The sequence below is a fragment of the Polypterus senegalus genome, chromosome 2, assembly GCF_016835505.1.
Source record: "Polypterus senegalus isolate Bchr_013 chromosome 2, ASM1683550v1, whole genome shotgun sequence".
In the NCBI taxonomy this organism is placed as follows: Eukaryota; Metazoa; Chordata; class Cladistia; order Polypteriformes; family Polypteridae; genus Polypterus; species Polypterus senegalus.
This window is the reverse complement of record NC_053155.1, coordinates 206,491,032-206,509,114: the sequence shown is the minus strand read 5'-3', so window position 1 is coordinate 206,509,114 and position 18,083 is coordinate 206,491,032. Positions and strand designations below refer to the sequence as shown.

At 37.6% G+C, this 18,083-nt stretch overlaps 1 protein-coding gene across 1 annotated transcript in view; it reads right to left on the bottom strand.

Moving 5' to 3' along the window:
• The window catches only part of tab3 (TGF-beta activated kinase 1 (MAP3K7) binding protein 3), an 80,210-nt gene that overhangs the window by 18,678 nt on the left and 43,449 nt on the right, over positions 1-18,083 (bottom strand). The window contains exons 2-4 of the mRNA XM_039745210.1: positions 17,824-18,016; positions 5,682-7,212; positions 1,613-1,773 (exon numbers count right to left, since the gene is read on the bottom strand). Coding sequence (XP_039601144.1) covers positions 1,613-1,773; positions 5,682-7,212; positions 17,824-17,925 — 1,794 coding nt within the window. The 5' untranslated portion in view covers positions 17,926-18,016. The remainder of the gene's footprint in view (positions 1-1,612; positions 1,774-5,681; positions 7,213-17,823; positions 18,017-18,083) is intronic.

Below are 18,083 nucleotides of genomic sequence, written 5' to 3'. Positions count from 1 at the left end.
AAAAGCAACCTTGAATGTTGTGGGGTTTTAGTGACCGGAACTCACCTTAAGAGACAGTAAGTAGTCATGCAGCGCAATTTACAAAGATTTTTGCTTTGATGGCGCCGATCACACTCATTGGCAAAGATTTCCACTCTCCCAGGAGCCGATGGGACACTCGAAGTGGCACAAACAGTGCAAGAAGAGAGGACTCCGCCCGAAACTGCAAAGTTTTCGACCCAGCGGAGCAGCCCAACATTCCACGCCTCCGAGTGTCCACTCTGTTTTCACGAACCCCTCGTTGCTGCAGACAGTGTAGTCTTCACATTGTTTACAGCTCGGTGCAGTTAAAAAGTAGAAAGATACAAAGCTGTTTTCCTCATCTCTTCTACTATCAAGTACTGCCAATTAAAAAAAAGTTATAATGTGGCAGTTTCCGCGACAGTCATGTGGGCGAATAAATAAAACCTCTCTGTCAGAATGTGCCTGGCGGCGGAGCACTGGATTCCAGAGAGGAGGGCTGGGAGAGGGTGACACAGGGCGCACTTCTATGGGATAGATTGGTGTGTTTGTGTTAACTTCTTTTCAATATCAGTAAAATAACTTTTGCACAAATAATAATTCGCAAAGACGACATAAAAATGGCGTGTGCAAATGAAGTGATTAGTTCCTGTATTATAATATGTTCTGTGGTCGTATGTAATTTCCATTTCGCGTGGGCATACGTAATGTCCGTTTCAAATGTGAAAAGAATTTTATTTATATATATATATATATATATATATATATATATATATATATATATATATATAGATGAAAGAAAGACAGACAGACACAGAAACCCATTGGACTTCTTAGCAGCATTATATTTGCTGCTGTTTTCCTCATGCATCACACATATAACTGGATGCAATCTTTAACAGACTGTGAGGATGGCTGAGTGAGCCTGCTTGAAATTTGTAGGTTACAAAACCAATTTTTTCTTGGCTTTCCTGCAGTCTCCCTGAAGAAACGCAAATGAAGGCCCAAATGAAAAAAAAAAATTAACGGCATCAACAGGAAGCACAAAAGCTCAGTAAGTCTGCTCTGGCCTAAAGGCCAAAATCTGCTACTTTCAGCCTGCATCACCAAGATACACATATGGCAGGAATGCAGTGTTTGCAATTTTAGAGAAACCAACACAGCTTTATTTAATATACAATATACTACTATGCCTTGTACATGTTTAAAACTGCTAAATAACACATGTGGGGGAAAAAGCAAGCAACCAAGAGCCAAGCAGTCACCTGCTGACTTAAGGACTCACAAACTCTTAATTTATGTATTTTCTATGTATTACCTTTTGACATGCACTCAAAGTCAAATGCTATTCTGAAAGAGACAACAGTCAAATGTTTCTGTAATTTTGTCCTTAGAAATCTTCTAGCAGCACTTTTAAAGAACTGTGGGAAATTAGTACCATTGACACTTAATGGTGAAAGAATACAGCTAAGTTGAATATTCAATTATTCTGTTACAGTGCTAAATTAAGGCAAGATATTTTTATGAGCATGCTACAATTTTAAAAATACAAAATAAGAAACCATACAGATATACCTCTGTTATAAACTTTAAGAAGTTATGAAAAACTCACAGCAGGAATAAGGTAAGTGGCATTAACCCTTCGTAAACGTCTTTGCATGAGGTCATACTCCATTTCATTAACATCAGACTTGAGGTGCTCCAATTTCTGCTGCTCAATTTGGAGTTCTTTCACAAGTCGCTCCATTCTAGCTCTTTGGTGCAACAGCAGAGCTACATATATATTGGAGAAAAAAGGGAAGAATAACATCACCACTAGCATTTCAAGAAAAAAAGAAAAAAGTCATGCAACGTCACTACATCAGGTATCACAATTATTCACATGGCTTTCTAGAACAGCTGGGTTTCATATATCTGATGCATTAATAAAATAATCAGCTGTAAACAATGTCCATTAATGCTATTTTAATTACTTCTTAATAAAATCATCATGCATATTTAAATTAATCTAAGGTATGGGTGGAAAACCTGGCAATGTTATGATGCTGAAAGTCTTTAAAGCAAAGTATGTTTACCAGTATAAATTTGAAAAGCCACTCCCCTTTATTAATATGCACTAAAATGGGAACAAAGCATTATATCATTTGTTTACTACTGTTGTATTTGAAGTTCACAATTATCCTGTTAAAAAGGTGCATTCCGTGTTTTTATAGCCTGCCAAAACAGCCACTGCACAGCCTACTCCAAGTGCGCACAAACTCTTTACTCCATAACTAAGATTGTCTTTGTTTCAAAGGTCAGAAGTTATCCAGTGAAAAGAAAAAGAAAAAAAAAAACTGCAGGTGTTTTGTTTGTATGATTGTTTAAACACACACATTGTGAGAGTTTGCAGATAAAACAATCAGTCTTAATCAAGCATCTGTTTTCTTATAAATGCGATGTGTAAGTAACTATTTGGTCTGATTTTTGAAATGTCCAGTCTGACAGCTTCAGAAAGTGCAGAGGTTTGGCTTCCTAAGGCATATAGACTCATCTCTGTAAGCTGCAATGATTGCTTGATAGGAAAATGTATTTGTGAATAAATGCAAGTTAACTTTGCTTGTTAACTTAATAGTTTGTTTTTATATACAAGTGACCGACATGTTTTTCCTCCAATACCGTAGCTGAAATCCTCTATTTTCCAAAGAGTTCCCATAAGTCATTTCGGGAGTGAATTGATCACTTTTTATGCAGTTAAGAAGCTTTCCTAAGCTGTCTTGCTGCCAAATAAAGGTGCATTTCTGTGTGTGCATCAATGAAATCTTTATATATTACATATCCTTAAAACTAGGGATGGTTTACTTTTATATAGAGCTATAAGCCATGCCCTCTGCACATTACTTAAGAGAAGAACTAATGGGAAAAATTGTTCTTTTTATTTAGGACATTATCTCAAAGCAATGAAAATAAAAAAAATTAGAAAGAGAGCTACATGTGAAACCTTGTACACATTCAAGAAAATAAACAGTTCTGGACATTCTTCTGCTAGTTTGTCTTATTTTATTCTGTTGAAACTTCTTATTTAAAATTACTTTAGTTGCAAAACTAGCGTTACTGAAAGGATGTATTACATCTACATTTGATGAAAGCTTGATTTACAGGCTATGACTACAGAAATGTTCTATCAACAATAGAAAGTAGAAAATTCATGCACTTATCAATTTAACAACAGTAATTCCTAGGAAGTAACAATCCATCACTTAAAAAAAAAAGAACACAAATGATTATGAATAAAGAAACTAACATCTACCAGTAATTTATTTGTGCAAGTAAATAATTTGTACTCACCAGCAATGTAACTTCTCACATTCATCCTATTCATTACGTATACATGTAGCTATTCAAGCTACTTATTTAACCAACTGTATTTGTTAAGCATGGATTAACAGTAAAGGCAGAGACCTATTAAGTAGTATTTATGTAGTAAAGAGACACTTTTGACCAGCCCTTCAAATCCTTGCAAGGCTTACTCCATGTAGCATATTAAAAAAAATTGTAAATAAATGTTTCTCGTATAACAAAAAAGAGGAGTACAAATACATTTTATTTACTGTAAACAGCAACAAGGCTAGTGTGCAGTACAAGACAGACCCACACTAAAGTTTCACTTTTACTTTAACAGGAAACCAAACCCAATGCAACTTCCGCTACTGTTAGTATTAAAGTGAGATCACAAATTTAACATTCACAAAGGAGGAAATAAATGAAACAATTATGGGCTAGAAATATTTGGAAAATTTAAACTGTTAAAAATGTGTTTGAGCAAGCAAATAATTCAAAGTAAGAGAAAATAAATATAGACTAACAAAGGAAATGTATCTTGAATGCCAATTCATATTTTGAAATAGGAAACTATTAATGGGTTTAAAAAATACTGTTCATTTCCTACTTGGCTTATGAAGTTTAACCTTTTCATTGTTTAAGTCTGTTACATGGTTTTATATATTTTATAACTTGATGTCTAAACTCCCTGATTCTTAGGTTAACATTTTGTTAGAATGTAAAAGAAAAATTTATTTTAGTGGCAGCAATATTATGAGTTAAAATAATTTCATATTTGCATCACATTCAAGAAGCCTATCATACTACCTAGCTATAAAGAGCTCCTTTTGTGGTTTTGTTTTTGGAACAGACTGTGTGCAGCATGAATCAGTGGGCGTTCTGACACCAGCCGACAGATTTTTCAGAGAATACATAGTGTTAGAGTGAATTTCAGGAGAATTACAAAGTAATATTTAATATTAAAAATATAACACCAAGTGTGAATGGATGGTTCTAGTCTACTAAAACACCACCTGTCCCTATCAGCATGAAGAATATGAGTATTTCAAAGTTAAAACTAACAAGTCTACCCACATTAAAAACAAAGTACAGTATGTGGAAGCATAGATTTTAATACATTACAAATGGTTATGGTTCGGCCCATCAGAAGATGCGACTGAATGTCTATAGTTTGCATGGCACTCTGTACCTAGAAGGATAGCCAAACAAGAAAGACAGACGGAATATGGATAGCCAAAGAGGTACTACTATGGTTGAGGTTTTTTTCCAAATCATCTGAGCTACTATGCCAAGTTGATGCATGATAATAAAACCACACATTGCAAATACCACTTACACAGTTACAGCACCTAATAGTTCGGACCTTGCACTAACGCAATTCATATCTCTATGATCTTTTAAAAAAAAAATGTGTGTGGGGTACACAGTTTGCATTAGATTGTGGTATGAAGAAAGATGTAACAGGCTGGCTACAGCTCAATTACACGGATTGTTCCTGGGTAAGGATGGATGATATTGGAATCCTGTTGGGAAATGTGGTATTTGACTATGTCTTTGTTTTATTTAAAAATATACAAGTGCTTGGAAAATTCATACAAGGTTGAAAAACCTTACTTTTACTACATTTGCACAGCATGTGAATAAATATACAATTTAGCAGAGGTGTGTAATAAAATTGATGCTGTCAGATGGTTGAACAGGCAGGGAAAAAAAATCAGATTCTGACATTGCTCTGTTCTAAGCATACAAATTAAGTGTCCAAGAAAATTAAAACACAAAGCTGAATCTCATCCAGCAAACAATATGAAAATGGTTTTGTTCAACAGTAGATAATAAAATGCTTGCACATTACACTTATCTACATTAAGGACTATTAACAGTGCAGTATATCAGTTTTTCAAAACAATTCCTGTAAATGCATCACAAAGCAGAAAGTGGCCAAATACCAAAAATAAAGAACAAAACAGATATGCCAGTTCCATTCATGAAAATTCACTGCTGCCTAAAACAAATCATTCTATGATTCTGAAACCAATCCAGCAATACAGCTGTTAACAGCAGTGTAAAACAAAGCAGCTTTAATTTTGATATAATTTATTTATCCTTGAAGGGAAATGGTCTTTTCTCCAGAACTAGATCAGATCTGCAGCAGGTGCTGAGTCATGGTTGTGCTGCATGGCATTGCTAGCAATAAAAAGTACTGTATATTAAAAATGCAATGTAATGTGATGTGAACACATATGGTTTATTGAATACAATTGTCATCATTATACTCTCAAAAATAAATATGCAATTACATTTACTAACTCATATGACACCAAATATTTAAATTCCAAATACTGATCATATCAATACTGTACCTTGTGTATAAGCATAGTCATCTGAGCCAGAGCTGGACTTCCTGTGATACTCCCTGCTCCTTCTATCACCAAAAGTGCCAGGCAGAGCAGAAATAGGCTGAATTGGCTCAGGGGCACCAGTATGTTCTCCTTCCTCAACCAAGTTTAAGATACTTTCACTCTCCAAGGTAGGAGAATCCGATTGCCTTTGTACTTGCATCCGTGGAGATACTTTGATCTTGAAGGTGTAAGAAGAATTATTAGCCTGTGCGACTCTGGCTTTAGGGCTACTGGCAGCAACCTGTCCTCCGCCACTGCCTTCTTGAGGGGGTGTTGGAGCTTGTTGAGTGAGTGGTAGGCCCTGGTGTATATACATTGCAGGAATAAAACTTGCTGACTGAGGTTGCCCTCCAATGTTCACTGGAACTCCAGATATTCCTCTTGATGGAGAGCCAGGTGCAGGGTTTGTGGCAATATACATACTGTTCTGACCTCTTTGCTGCTGGTTAGGTACTGGTGATGAGCTGCGGTTCAGGGGCCTCTGGGGAGTTTCTAGAGTGATTTCAATTTGATTTTTTATGGGATTCTTTGATAAATATGGGATATACGACCCAGGCTGTGCTCCTTGCTGTTGATAACTTGGAGACTGCTGTTGTTGGTTATATGGTAAACTAGACATTGTAGGGGGACTAATTGGCATAAAAACATGAGCGGTCTGGTGGCCAGGCTGACTGGATTGGATCTGATGCTGTGGTGAGCTATATGGAGATGGAAACTGAGAAGGAGGTGGAGAACGATACGGCTGTTGGGACATTTGCGGTTGTTTAGAAGAATACTGTGAGGGCTGGTAAGGCAATGGCTGGGTCTGGTAAACTGAGATGGGATGAGGCTGTTGGCTGTACGGCTGAATATGACATTGGGCTGTAGGAGAATGCCATGGTGAACTCTGAGGTGTGTGCCTACCTGAAGGGCTCTGTGAAGAGGTTGTCCTGATGTAGACCGAATTGCTACCTGTGCCATAAGGGCAATTTGTTATCTGAGAAGAAAGCTGTAAGGCGCAAGGAGCTACTGGGATGTTCGGAGATAATGTGACAGTGATTGGGTTTAGACCATATCTGGGAATAGGTGTGAAAGTGGGAGACAGTCCTTGCATAGGAGAGGTATTCATTCCAGGCGGTAGAGATACAGGAGGTGGCGTGCCAGCAGAGCGTGCTTGCTCATTCATGAAGAAAGGATTATAGCCAGGAGAAGGAGCTACAATAGCAGGGGCTGAATGTGGCTCTTGGATCATGCATATCATCTGCTGCTTTGAGCCACTGTTTCCTCTTTGAGGATCAATGTGTCCATCACTCGAGCTATGCACCAAAGTACGCCCACCATTTGCTTTTACGTTATCAGCCTGAAAGCCAGTGGGGGAGTGGATTCCCAGGTTGATATGAAGCATATGGTTCCTGTTTATCCTGCAGTCATCTGGACTATGATATTCCCCATATAAGTACTTGCTGCTCTCCTGTGCAAGAGCCCTACAACAGGCTTCCAGATTGCTGTTGTTCTGTAGGAGACATGACAATGCAAGCAAAAAATAACACTATCACTGCTCAAATAAATGAGAATTACAGAATAAACAAAAATAAGGACATTGTCAAAATCATTACTTCATCTGACAGTACTTTTGGATGTTTGTATTTATTTATATAATTATTGTATCATTTAGTAAAGTAATACACATCAAGTAGGCAAAAGGTAATAAAGAGACCATGTATCATAGCAATTAAAATAGATCCTCTACCGACAAAAACTGCACCTGTTACATGACATTAATCCATTGCTCAGTAACTATCCTAATGGAAAAACAGACTGTGCTTTCTTGATAAAGTGTCAAACACATTCCTACCCAGCATATGGCTGGATCTGACTTACAAATACAAGAGCCCATTCACATTCTGACAGACGAAAAATAAATATTAAATTTAATCATCCAAAGTGTGCAATTAAGTGTTTGTGCTTGTTCACGTACAATTAGCATCTCTTAAAATAGTTGTAAGAAATATTTTTCAGTTATGTAACAAATACAGACATAATTACAGTGCAACTTTTATCTGTTTTTTCTTTCTCCTGTCTCCCAAAAATAAGCATGCTAGGTTAACTGCCAATTTTAAACTGACCTCATATGCGTGGAAGTGAATGTAGAAGTGTGCATGTGTACGTGTTCTGTGATAGAACCCCATTCTTATCTGGTTCCTGCTCTGCATCATACAGAATATGCTGAGATAAGCTTTGGCAATCCAACTTAAAATGGGTTAAGATAGATATATAGATTTTTGCTATGAGACTGCTATTGGCTTTTTTTCTTTTCCTCTACTCCTTCGCCGCCAGACCACAGACAGTTGAAAAGTACACTCCATGAAATGTTTTTCTTTTTTAACATGTGTTGATTTAAGATTTGCCCTTCATTTAAACAATTTCTAAAGATAAAGGTGATATAAAAAAGAATCATACATTTTGTAGTCATTTTTATAATTTAAATAAATGTAGTTGCAAATTTGGCATGTGGAAAAAGTAAGTACATTCCTACATTTAATACTTAATATTTAAATAGGTAATACTTAGAATTAGAACTGGGTGCAAATGGTTAAAACCTCATTAGAGAGGATCTTAAAGGAATCTATTTTATTTAAAACTAATACATTTAGTTTGGTTTGCTCTTTGTTGTTGAAGTGTGTGTTATCACCATGCCTAGACTGAAAGAGCTCTTGGAGGTCTTCAGAAAGAAGGTTATAGATTTCCTATGAGTCTTGGAAGGAATTGAGAAATATCTCAATACAATTGGAAATCAACTATTTCACTATCTGGAAAATCATCTACAAGTGGAAAAGATTTCAAACAATTTCCTAAGTGTCTAAACCAGGCTACTTCAGCAAGTTCCACCCAAAAACAGAATGTAAGATGCTGAAATAAGTCTGAGAACTCCAAAATTTCACCACAGGACCTACAAGTTGCTCTTGTCACTGTTGAAGTCAAAATTCGTGAGTCTGCAATTAGAAAGAGGAAGTACAAATAAGATTTACATGGGAAATGTGCCAGGAGGAAATTGTTGCTCTCTAGAATGAGCATCGGGGCAAGATTAAAAATTGTCTATGAACATCTAAGATAAGACCAGGGGCCTCATGTATAAACGGTGCGTACGCACAGAAATGCTGCATAAGAACTTTTCCACGTTCAAATCGCGATGTATAAAACCTACACTTGGCGTAAAGCCATGCACTTTTCCACGGCACCTCATACCTTGTTGTACACAAGTTTTCCACTCGGATTTGCAGACTGGCGGCACCCAGCGTCAAAGCAATGCAACTGTTCCTGTGTGGTTACTCTTTTATTTTCCTGACACGGCTTTAGAAATACACTGAAACTAACTGCATATTGTTTATTAGTGTAATGCATCTGATTGTAATTAACTTGTAACAATATAATGGTTCAGGGAATAGCCATAGTATTACAAATACCATAAATACTTTACGTTGTTACTCTCACTGCACCTTCTTCTTCTTCTTCTTCTTTCAGCTGCTCCTGTTAGGAGCTGCCACAGCAGATCATCTTTTTCCATATATTACTCTCACTGCACCACTCGGAGTATTTATATGACTGTATCTGAGTGGGGAATCACAGCAGCAGCCGATCGGAAAGAGAATTATTGGTATACAGTATCAAGCACACACTGTCTCAGCCACGGCAAAACATTTCAAAGCCTTTCCTGTACGGACCTCGCGGTTCAGAAACAGTTTCATCCCAAGAACTTTAAATGCACTTAATCAATTGCTGTTTGTACTTATAAGTACAATCACCCCACTGTAAACTTGCACTACAGTTATAATATTACACAACCTGAGCCACTTTATAAAACGCGTATTTACATATGATGACGATATCATTTTTAAGATGAAATGCAGCAAAATATATTTATTATATTATACAGATAAAACTTTAACTTCATTTAAATAATCTATATTCTTCACTGGGACTGGCATGAAGGATAGAATAATTAAACATGTATTACAAAGATATTTCAATGTTCCTTAAACGTTTTGAAGAATCGGCTCTCTAAGCTTACAGATGGCTTAACGTCTATTACAGAGCTGATTGTGTGGCGATTGGGTATTTGGAGAAAGAAAAGCAAGGACTGCATTTGCGGCTACGCCAATATATATTGAATATAAAACAGAAAGAGAAAATAACGACATAGCTAAAAATGCAGCGACAAATTTCGACAAAAGTGTCGAAACGCTTGTGTCATGAGCACAAGGCGGCTATGCAGTGTCCGCAACGGACGTGGCCATCCACTGTGCATAAGATACCATATTGACATTGACGGGCAAAGGGGCCACCAATTCTTTCTCTGCCCGGGGCCGCCACAAACCTAGAGCCGCCCCTGAGTACTGCTGCAATAATTAATTTCATCGAAGGTTGCGCACAATCACTGCGCCGTGAAACCCATGTTTAATAATGTGCTTTAACTCCTATAATCATGAAAATGATATCACGTATACATCTCAGCATTTTAGTTATTCAGAGCTGTAATATCACGAATGTAATGGATTCTGTGTCCAGTCGGAGGAAGAGAGCCGGTTTAAGAAGCATTTAACGTACTATACTTTAATTACAATGTGATTTGAGAAACTGGTTAATTAAATGATTTTAAGATGAAGTTTATGATGTTCTACTTTAATGACAAAATAAACTACATGATTAAAGTGGAAATTTTGAGATTGAAGTTGATATTTCGTGCTTTTTCCCCACTGTGTGCCTTTTTTTTCTCTGTACCCTAATTAGCTTTCATATGACACTCAAGACGTTGGGCTACGACTCGCCTTTTCACGGCGACTTTGATATCTGACAACTTCTTTTTTATTTCTGGCACTGTGCGAATTTGTGAACGTGAGCTTTCAAGTTTCTCCAACACGCTATGTCACTCAATCAACTTCCTTTTGTTGATTATACCACAGTTTAAATAAAGAAATAGTATGTTTTTCCTTTGCCTACACTTGGTATTGGCTGAAATTCTTATTTTTTCCCCCATGCTTTTCGCATTGTCTTTTCACAGAAGGCTGAGCTTAATGGCGATTTATATTGATTTGCATATTCAAAGAGGCGAAATTCTGGAAGGAGTTGGGGCGGGAAAGAAGGCGCGTGCATGTGCATTAGTTTTCACGCTGATCAGGATTTATGTAGCGAAAGAATGCAGAAGTTGGAGAACACACAGATTCCTGCATCTGGATTTTTCTGTGCGTAAGAACATTTCGGCTTTTGTGGTTACGTCATGTTATAGTGCGAATTCTATGTACGGCATTATACATGAGGCCCCAGGACTTCTGGGACAATGTGATCAGAACAGATGAGGAACAGATCGTTATTTGGCCACAGTACTAAAACACATGTTTGGCGAAAACCAATTAGATCATCTGACCAGAACAAACTAATAACAACTGTAAAGCATGGCACTAGAAATGGTATTGTTTGACGCTGCTTCAGTACTTGAGCAGCTCGCCATCACAGAATTCACTATGAATTCTTAAATGTAACAGAGGGTGTTTGAAGATAATGTATGATCATTTGTCAGAGGATTTAAGGTCCACTGAAAGTGGACTGTGACAATGACTACATAACCAGTAAATCTACCAGGCTGAAAATAAAGAATTGGAATGTTCTAGAATAGCCAAATCAAAGCCCAGATCTGAATCCTACCCAGACGCCAGACATCCCTCAAACATCACACAAGAAAGAATTCTGCATGGAAGAGTGGGAAAAACTTCCTTCAAGTCAATGTCAGAGACTTGTAGACAGCTTTAGGAAATACTTCTTGAGGATGTTCATGCCAGAAGGGAAAAATACCAGCTATCAGAGCAAAGGGATTATTAACTTTTTCCACAGATGGAAATGACATATCTGTTCATTTTTCATAAACTAAATTATTGCACTAATTTCCCACCTCACCCCCATTACACAATCTTTATCTAAATATACTGTTTAAATGAAGATCAAATGTTGATATGTCTATTAATCAAAAAAGAAAAAATAAACATTTCATTTGGAATATATATATATATATACACTTTCACATTTACAGTGGATTAAAAGAGTATTCCGTTTCTGCACATTTGTGTTATAGATGGATAAACTTCCAATTTCTCCCCAGTAAGAATGGGATAACTGTCCACATCCAGGTGTGCAAAGATTACAGAGTTAACCAAGAATACTCGAACCTGTAATTGTTGCCAAATGGGCTGCTACAAAGTACTGAACTAAGGTTCTGAATACTTCTATGAACAAGAGATTTCAGTTTTTGATTTTGAATAAATTTGAAAACTCATCTGAAAACATATTTTCACATTGTCATTACAGGCCACTAATAAGCAAAAATAACAAATTTTTCCATTTAAAATTAAACAAAGTGCAGAAAGGAAATGATTCTGAACTTTCTGAATCCATCATTTGTGTGCCATTAAATTTTACCCATACTTTAGACTTCATACAACTTTCAGTGTAAACTGCCTACAGTAAACTTTAGAGTGTTGTATCGTGTTAGCCATAGATTGATACAAGAGAAAGTAGGGTGAAATGACACCTTTTATTGGCTATCAAAATGGATTACAAATGCAAGCTTTCGAGGCAGCTAAGACCCCTTCATCAGGAAAGGTGTAACAAAGAAACTGAAAAATACTCGTGTTTATAAAGGGACAGCAAAGTGATTTTTTTCTTTCATCTTAACAACCATTTTGTTCAAATATTAGCAAAATGAATATACCTGAGATGAATTAACCCTGAAAGAAGAGAACAATGAACTAATAAAATGTACAGATAAGATAACCATCACTACAGAAAGTCCTGTAAGGTCTTTTTTGAAGTGCATTGTCTGTAAGATAGGCCTCTGATGTATTCAGCTGGTCAATCAGTCTGTTAGTCCACGTATCTGCTCATAAAACTCTTGTCTATATTAAGACCATTTTGTAGAGTGTTGAATTTAAGCATAAAATTTGTATGCTCATTCTCTCCGCTCCTGTTGGGTCTTGAAATTACCAATAAGCACAGTGACCCTCAGATCCTTTATGCTGTGGCCATTACTGTTAAAGTGTGCTGCTACCAGAAGATCAACACTGTTCTGATTAATATGAAATCTATGTGAGTTAATTCGCTAGCGCAGTGTCTGACCAGTTTCCCCTACACAGAGTCCAGTTTTGGGGCACCTTATCCATATGATTAGGTAGACCACATTAGCAGATTTGCATGTGAATGGACCCTTTACTTCATGCTCCTGCTGGCAATGTGGTATAACTACCTAATCTGTCACGTAGATACAGTGGTGTGAAAAACTATTTGCCCCCTTCCTGATTTCTTATTCTTTTGCATGTTTGTCACACAAAATGTTTCTGATCATCAAACACATTTAACCATTAGTCAAATATAACACAAGTAAACACAAAATGCAGTTTTTAAATGATGGTTTTTATTATTTAGGAAGAAAAAAAATCCAAACCTGCATGGCCCTGTGTGAAAAAGTAATTGCCCCCTGAACCTAATAACTGGTTGGGCCACCCTTAGCAGCAATAACTGCAATCAAGCATTTGCGATAACTTGCAATGAGTCTTTTACAGCGCTCTGGAGGAATTTTGGCCAACTCATCTTTGCAGAATTGTTGTAATTCAGCTTTATTTGAGGGTTTTCTAGCATGAACCGCCTTTTTAAGGTCATGCCATAGCATCTCAATTGGATTGAGGTCAGGACTTTGACTAGGCCACTCCAAAGTCTTCATTTTGTTTTTCTTCAGCCATTCAGAGGTGGATTTGCTGGTGTGTTTTGGGTCATTGTCCTGTTGCAGCACCCAAGATCACTTCAGCTTGAGTTGACGAACAGATGGCCGGACATTCTCCTTCAGGATTTTTGGTAGACAGTAGAATTCATGGTTCCATCTATCACAGCAAGCCTTCCAGGTCCTGAAGCAGCAAAACAACCCCAGACCATCACACTACCACCACCATATTTTACTGTTGGTATGATGTTGTTTTTCTGAAATGCTGTGTTCCTTTTACACCAGATGTAACGGAACATTTGCCTTCCAAAAAGTTCAACTTTTGTCTCATCAGTCCACAAGGTATTTTCCCAAAAGTTTTGGCAATCATTAGCAAAATTGAGACGAGCCCTAATGTTCTTTTTGCTTAACAGTGGTTTGCGTCTTGGAAATCTGCCATGCAGGACATTTTTGCCCAGTCTCTTTCTTATGGTGGAGTCGTGAACACTGACCTTAATTGAGGCAAGTGAGGCCTGCAGTTCTTTAGACGTTGTCCTGGGGTCTTTTGTAACCTCTCAGATGAGTCGTCTCTGCACTCTTGGGGTGATTTTGGTCGGCCAACCACTCCTGGGAAGGTTCACCACTGTTCCATGTTTTTGCCATTTGTGGATAATGGCTCTCACTGTGGTTCGCTGGAGTCCCAAAGCTTTAGAAATTGCTTTATAACCTTTACCAGACTGATAGATCTCAATTACTTCAGTTCTCATTTGTTCCTGAATTTCTTTGGATCTTGGCATGATGTCTAGCTTTTGAGGTGCTTTTGGTCTACTTCTCTGCATCAGGCAGCTCCTATTTAAGTGATTTCTTGATTGAAACAGGTGTGGCAGTAATCAGGCCTGGGGTGGCTATGGAAATTGAACTCAGGTGTGATACACCACAGTTAGGTTATTTTTTAACAAGGGGGCAATTACTTTTTCACACAGGGCCATGCAGGTTTGGATTTTTTTCTCCCTAAATAATAAAACCATCATTTAAAAACTGCATTTTGTGTTTACTTGTGTTATATTTGACTAATGGTTAAATGTGTTTGATGATCAGAAACATTTTGTATGACAAACATGCAAAAGAATAAGAAATCAGGAAGGGGGCAAATAGTTTTTCACACCACTGTATGTGCACAGGTACCATACCTATTCTGTAGGCAGGGAGATGTGCCACTTGCAGCTGAGCCACACATAAGAGTTTCGGACAATCAGTTGTTTGAGGTTTGGTGGTTGTCTGTATGCAAAGAGGTGAGGTTCTGGGAATGCATCCTTCAGTTTATTGTCTGTACCATGGGTTGAAGTTCTTTCATAATTTTACGAAGTGTTCCAGATGTGGATGATAAGTTACAACTAGTGGGATCCGGTTCTTGGTTTCCGTACCTTTGTATTCCAGAAGGTTTTCTCTGGGTATAACCGTAGCTCTCCTGATTTGTAGGTCTGTTGATTTGGGAGTGTATCCTTGTTTGATGAAGTCTGTCCTGAGTTTCTGCAGTTGTGTCCCGATCCATTGGGTCTGAGCAAATACGATTGTAACGTATTGCCTGGCTGTATATGATGGAATTCCGTATATGCTTTGGGTGGAAACTGTCATTTCTTAGATATGTCCGTCTGTCTGTTGGTTTGTGAAAAATAGAGATCATAAGGGTACCGTTCTTTATGCGAATGGTAGTGTCCAGAAAGCTGATTTATATAATTCTGATTATATAAAAGAGGCACAGAGGCAGCTTTCTAATACCACTTATTACTGCAAACTACAGGAGAAGCCCATTGATGTTTACATGAAAGAACTGAAGAAATTGTTAAGCAACTTACCTGTTAACATCAAGGACCACATCAGTAGTCAAATCCATGAGGATCCAAAAGTGGGATGCTTCTACATGTTCCCCAAAATTCATAAAGATGGGAACCCAAGAAGGCCAATAATCTCAGGAATTGGCACACTGACAGAAAATATTTCAGGATGGGTTGAAAGCATTCTCAAACCCCTTTCCAGAAACACACCCAGCTATGTACAGGACACCACTCGCCTCCTTAAAAAACTTGCTGCCCTGGACACCATTTCTGAGGGAGCCTTTCTTGTTACAATGGATGTGGAGGCATTATACACAAACATCCCCCATGATGATGGAACTATGGCCTGTCAGACATACCTGCAACAACATGGCTTACAAACAGAGCCAGTGATACAATTGATAGAATTCATACTAACTCACAATGTGTTTTCTTTTGGTCAGGCCATTTACTTACAACTAATGGGAACTGCAATGGGATGTCGTTTCGCACCCCATTACGCAAACTTATTCATGGCAAGATTAGAACAGGACTTCTTGTCAACATGTGCAGTAAAACCAATGCTTTACCTTCACTACATAGATGACATTCTTACAATCTAGACCACAAGTGAAAAAGACCTTCTTTGCTTCCATAGGAATTAGAATTCATTCCACCACAACATAAAACTTAAATTAAATTATTCACAAACAGAAATCAGCTTTCTGGACACTACCATTCGCATAAAGGACGGGGTACCCTTATGACCTCTATTTTTCACAAACCAACAGACAGACGGACATATCTAGGAAATGACAGTTTCCACCCAAAGCATATACGGAACTCCATCATCTACAGCCAGGCAATACGTTACAATCGTATTTGCTCAGACCCAATGGATCGGGACACAACTGCAGAAACTCAGGACAGACTTCAACAAACAAGGATACACCCCCAAATCAACAGACCTACAAATCAGGAGAGCTACGGTTATACCCAGAGAAAACCTTCTGAAATGCAAAGGTGTAGAAACCAAGAACCGGGTCCCACTAGTTGTAACTTATCATCCACATCAGGAAACACTTTGTAAAATTATGAAATAGCTTCAACCCATGGTACAGAAAGACAATAAACTGAAGAATATATTTCCAAAACCTCCCCTCCTTGCATACAGACAACCACCAAACCTCAAACAACTGACTGTCCGAAACTCTATGTGTGGCTCAGCTGCAAGTGGCACATCTCCCTGCCTACAGAACAGGTATGGTACCTGTGCATAAAACTACAAGACAAATCAGGTAATTATACCACATTGCCAGCAGGAGCATAAAAGAAGGGGTCTATTCACATGCAAATCTGCTAATGTGGTCTACCTAATCATGTGCCCCAACACTGGACTCTCTGTAGGGGAAACTGGTTAGACAGACACTGCGCTCGCGAATGAACTCACATAGATTTCATATTAATCAGAACAGTGTTGATCTTCCAGTGGCAGCACACTTTAACAGTAATGGCCACAGCATAAAGGATCTGAGGGTCCTATGCTTATCTGTAATTTCAAGACCCAACAGGAACGGAGAGAATGGGAATACAAGTTTATGCTTAAATTCAACACTCTACAAAATGGTCTTAATATAGACAAGAGTTTTATGAGCAGATACGTGGACTAACAGACTGATTGACCAGCTGACTACATCAGTGGCCTATCTTACAGACAATGCACTTCAAAAAAAACCTTACAGGACTTTCTGTAGTGATGGTTATCTATCTCTACATTTTATTAGTTCATTGTTCTCTTCTTTCAGGGTTAATTCATCTCAGGTGTATTCATTTTGCTATCATTTGAACAAAAAGTTTGTTAAGATGAAAGAAAAAACTCATTTTGCTGTCCCTTTATAAACACGAGTATTTTTCAGTTTCTTTGTTACACCTTTCCTGATGAAGGGGCCTTAGCTGCTTTAAAAGCTTGCATTTGTAATCTATTTAGTTAGCCAATAAAAGGTGTCATTTCACCCTACTTTCACCTACAGTTAACAGTATAATATGCTTAATTCCACTCTGAACTGCATTTGTATTTCTATTTATATTTCTGTTTTAAGTTTTGACCTTTCTAAATGTATTTTTCTTTTTTCAGTTTTTGTAAAGTATTCTGGGTTACAACTGATGAATAAAAATGTGCTATGTAAATAAATACTATTGTTCATTTGTTGGCTGTCATAAAAATAGTTTGCAACAAAGAAGTTATCAAAATCAAACCCACTTAACTTTAAAATTCAAGTTAGTTTAACAAACCAAATTCAATTTGAATGTACACAATTATGATTAATTATGCGTGTCAGGTTGAGTAGTGACTATGCCATAGCAGACAGAGAAACAAACTGAAAAATGACCAGGAGGTCATTTGCTTTACAACTGCCTGTTTCACATTGATATTACTAACACAAAATGCATGTTTAATTTTTACATTTAATAAACCTAAGGTTTCATTTTATTTCCTATGCCCAAGATAAAGCAGAGACATTAGAAAACTACAGTGTTTTTAGTTTTATTTTTGAAATTTTGAACACACCTGCAGCATACACTGAGAAACGACCCCATCAGGGATCTCAGGGAAGCGTTGCTTGAGATCATGGAGTTTCTTAACATCCAGTGGCTGGCTTCCCTGCGCCATTCCTGGATTATGGCTTCAGCTGGAACACTCACATAGGAAGAGGGTCAATGTCAGGCCTCTGGCTACAGTCCTCCAGCCCTTCTTGCATTTTCTTAAAAAATAAAACAAAACAAAAAATGGGAGATATACTGTAGTACAGAACAAAAAAAAAAAAACCA